Source organism: Limulus polyphemus, unplaced genomic scaffold, assembly GCF_000517525.1.
Source record: "Limulus polyphemus unplaced genomic scaffold, Limulus_polyphemus-2.1.2 Scaffold5746, whole genome shotgun sequence".
NCBI classification, from domain to species: domain Eukaryota; kingdom Metazoa; phylum Arthropoda; class Merostomata; order Xiphosura; family Limulidae; genus Limulus; species Limulus polyphemus.
The window spans coordinates 18,556-22,698 of NW_013671356.1; the positions used below are offsets into that span (position 1 = coordinate 18,556).

Below are 4,143 nucleotides of genomic sequence, written 5' to 3' on the forward strand. Positions count from 1 at the left end.
TATTAGCAAGCTAGAGTATAAAATTAAAACCTCTTATCTTTTCTATTTGCTGAGATATTGCTCATTTACTGAATCAAATATGATGGCCCCGCTCACCTCTTTCCATTTGGAAATTGTCCCTTATTTACACTTACTTGTGTATATGATGTGTGAATAACCAATTGAAAGCTCAGAATGTCCCCCTTGTGGCTTTCTCAGCCATTTTCATGTGGTAGGATGACATATCATTCTTTCAAACCAAGATTTCAAGGAGGTAGGTTGTGTCTTTAGTCTGCTCAAAATTTCATATTTCTTTAGAATGAAATACAGCTTAGTTACTAAACTTGATAAATTATAATGGCATTTACTGGTATTGATATAGTAATTTATGATTTTTTGGTTATTCAAATGTATATATAAAATCTAAAAAAAAGTAATTTCATTTCACATATTCCACGTGCAAAATTTCTTAAGGCTTAGCAAACAACAGGAAGCAGCAACCAAGTACAAAGGTCATAATAAGAAGAGATAACTGTTTGCTTTACTTCTTCATTTACTGTTCTATGTTTTAAGAAAAATTAGATTATAAACCTGTTTGTAAATAGTAGAAATCTATATGCATATATAATGTAAAGACTAAAGGTCAGTTTTATATTATTGGATACAGTATTGTTAGCTAGGCAGGACTGGAAGGTCAATATAATAAAAATAATAAATATATATAAATGTATAATGTTATGAGATTTAAGTTATTTAGTCTAAATATTTGTGTTTTCATGTTATAATTTGTAGTCCTTCTTGAATGAAAAAGCATAATTTATTTTATGTTGGTTACAAGGTCAGTTGACACACCCCATACAGTTAGCATAGAGAAATAACAGACACAATATACAATTTTACTGAAAACAAACATTTGAAATGTATTTAGGAGGTTTTAGACTATTATTTGAAATTTTTGGAATGAAGAATAGTGTTTTAATCATGACAAGAAAATCACTTTGCACTCAGACAAGTAACAAAACAGACTTGATATTTTCACAAACAAATCATTAGTAAAAATACTTCATTAAAAACTCTGAATTTTTATCTACAAAAGATTTGGAATCATTACTAAAAGTCTACCAAATTTTGTGAATATAGTATAAATACTTAACGTGTGCAAGTATGTATACAAACTCGTGTATTTTATACCGAGCCCATCGCAAAAGTTTTAAATGTAGTCTTGGAATGTACAGTAGAGCATCTATAGAAGGTTTGTAAAGATGTGTGGATTGAGGTTGATTTCACTATTTATTGTAGAATTTTGTCATAATGAAACTTGTGATGCCAGCAGTAGTTCATAGATATGGCCATCAGATTTAATTTGACTGTAAGGAGTAAGTTCAAGGGCAGTGCAGAACCTAGAATATCTTTGTTAATAACTGTAAATAACCATCACTAAGGTCAGTTCATGTTAACTCAGGGTTGAAAAGTTAATCTAAGAATATTATTTATAGTAATGTACTTGTGCTGGTGATGAAGTTGATTGAGAAAAAATAAATAGTGAATTTATATTTTCTTTAAAAAGATAATTGTATAGACTAAATGAATCTAACCAAGTTTATTAAGTGAGTAATCCAAGATGGAAAAGGGTTCAATAACATATTGTGCATCAACTGTAAGGGTTGTAGTCCTTTACAGAAGTGTTTTCTTTTACATCTAATGGAATATCAATTTTACTCTTTACTTTAGGTATGAAAAAGAACATATGAAAGCTCTAGAAACACCAGAACAGAAAAGGCTACGACGTCTTGCAAAAAAGGTACATGTTTTGTTAATACTTACATTTATGATGTCATGATGCAAATGCATTTCAAAACAGTGGAAGCATTTTGATTTGAAATATCTACGTAATATTTCCAAAACATTTTTTTTTAATTGCTAGTTAATGTTGTAGCTAAACTGTCACATTTTGGTGAAAAGAAGAAATTAACAAATAACTAAGTAACCAGTTAGTCTGTTTGAAGTACTATTATTTATATCTGTATTTTTTTGTGTTATTAACTAATCTTGTTTTATTTTCTAATGACAAATTCATAATCTTTTCAGGAAGCTAAAGAAAGAAAAAGAAAAGAACAAATGGGCTGGGATGAAGAATATATGGTACATTTATTGTAAATGTTGTCTTTAATTAACTTTGAACGTTTTTTTTACTGAAACACTTAAGGAGTATATGAATTTAAACTTTTACTTTCAGATTTGTCTGTTGTATAAGGTTTGCAGCACAATGAAAATATTTTGATAATTATATCTTTATTATGAGAGCAAGAACTTAAGAATTGTTTCACTGTAATTTGCATCTCAATTTGGCATGTATATTTTGAAATTGAGATAAAAATAATCTGAAATACTGAATATTTTGGAAAGTGTAAATGAGTGTCTAGCCTTAGAATAGAAATACCAAAAATCCTGAATGTTTTGTGTAGTGTAGATAGCTGTACTTTTGAACCATTAGTATTTGTAATTCTCTCATGCTTGTTCAACATTTATGTATAAAAAGATACAAAATGAAATATTAAATACAGTATCATTTCACATTAATTTTAATGTTGGATTATATTCTTCATAATTTAATTACAGTGCTCCTCTGTTATAACATGGAATTTGGGGAGACAGGATGACCCATGTTAAAAAGACCTCCTATGGTATAACCGAGGAAATGGTTGTATTACCAATATGATTTGTACAAACAACTTTTTAATTTTTTTTATTTTCTTTAATTATTAAAAACAACAAAATACAAAAAAAAGTATTGACATTAATATAAGGTCAGTACATGGAATGTATTTAGTCCAATCATTTATTTAAAAAGTCCTAGAGTTTCGTTCAACTTCTCTTACAGTGAACGTAGTCTTTCTAACACCTTTTTTAACTTGTGTTTTTGAAACCCTCCTTTTTACTCTTTCAATAATAGTTAGTTTTCCTTAATGTTGTGTGACTTTCTTTTACTTATGTTTGTCATTATCCATTTAGTTTAATTACATGTTGAATGTAACTCTACAGTGAAATGTGCACTCCTACCTGGCCATATTAAGAGGATTAAGAGAAGGCTTGATAAATATTTAAATAATAAGGGCTGACTTTGGATGTTTTAAAGTTTCATTTATTTTAGTGAATGTGACAGCCTAGATGTTTATTGTCCTTAAATTTTATATAATCTAACAAATTTTTATTACTAAAAACAATTACAGTGCTCCATGGTTATAATGTCACCACTTATACTGCGGGTATCCCCCCCCCCCAAACTCAAGTTTCACTCGCCCAGCGAGGAACCTTCCACTACTTCAGTCTTTAATGCCATTATAGTGTTGTGATTACCTGATTACTAAGTGAGACCTACAGATGTAGAATTGTCCTGTATTATTATATTAGATTTTTTTTTAAGTTTATTCTTATAGATTGATAATAAAGTAGTTTAATTACATATATAGAAATAAAAACTTATATAATGTCAAAACTTGATGTATTAATTAAGTTTTGATCCCAAGTTTATTCTTATAGACTGATAATAAAATAGTTTAATTACATATATAGAAATAAAAACTTATATAATGTCAAAATTTGATGTATTAATTAAGTTTTGATCCCAAGTTTATTCTTATAGATTGATAATAAAGTAGTTTAATTACATATATAGAAATAAAAACTTATATAATGTCAAAACTTGATGTATTAATTAAGGGTGATCAAAACTTAATTAATACATCAAGTTTTGACATTATATAAGTTTTTATTTCTATATATGTAATTAAACTACTTTATTATCAATCTATAAGAATAAACTTGGGATCAAACTTAATTAATACATCAAATTTTGACATTATATAAGTTTTTATTTCCAAATTTCAGAAGGAAATATATAATTAGATTTCCAGTCTCCCCTTATCTATGTAGCATAACATTTATTTGGTTTGATTGGCCCAGTTTCTGTTTTTTGTTGTTGTTTTTTTCTTTTACCACCTCTCTATGACATCCTGAATTTAATTTAAATTACTCATTAAAGTATAAAAATTAGCACAACTTATATCATTCAATACTGCAACTTGAGCTATTCATGTTCCCTTTGATTTACAGCTTGTATCATGGGATTATTAGTTAGACACTGTTCAAAGAGCAATAAAATTA

At 27.7% G+C, this 4,143-nt stretch overlaps 1 protein-coding gene across 2 annotated transcripts in view; it reads left to right on the forward strand.

Moving 5' to 3' along the window:
• The window catches only part of LOC106472933 (cactin-like), a 57,971-nt gene that overhangs the window by 17,269 nt on the left and 36,559 nt on the right, over positions 1–4,143 (forward strand). For both annotated transcript variants that reach the window (XM_013933603.2, XM_022401468.1), the window contains exons 4-5: positions 1,711–1,780; positions 2,068–2,121. In XM_013933603.2, the coding sequence (XP_013789057.2) occupies positions 1,727–1,780; positions 2,068–2,121 (108 nt within the window). In that variant the 5' untranslated portion in view covers positions 1,711–1,726. The remainder of the gene's footprint in view (positions 1–1,710; positions 1,781–2,067; positions 2,122–4,143) is intronic.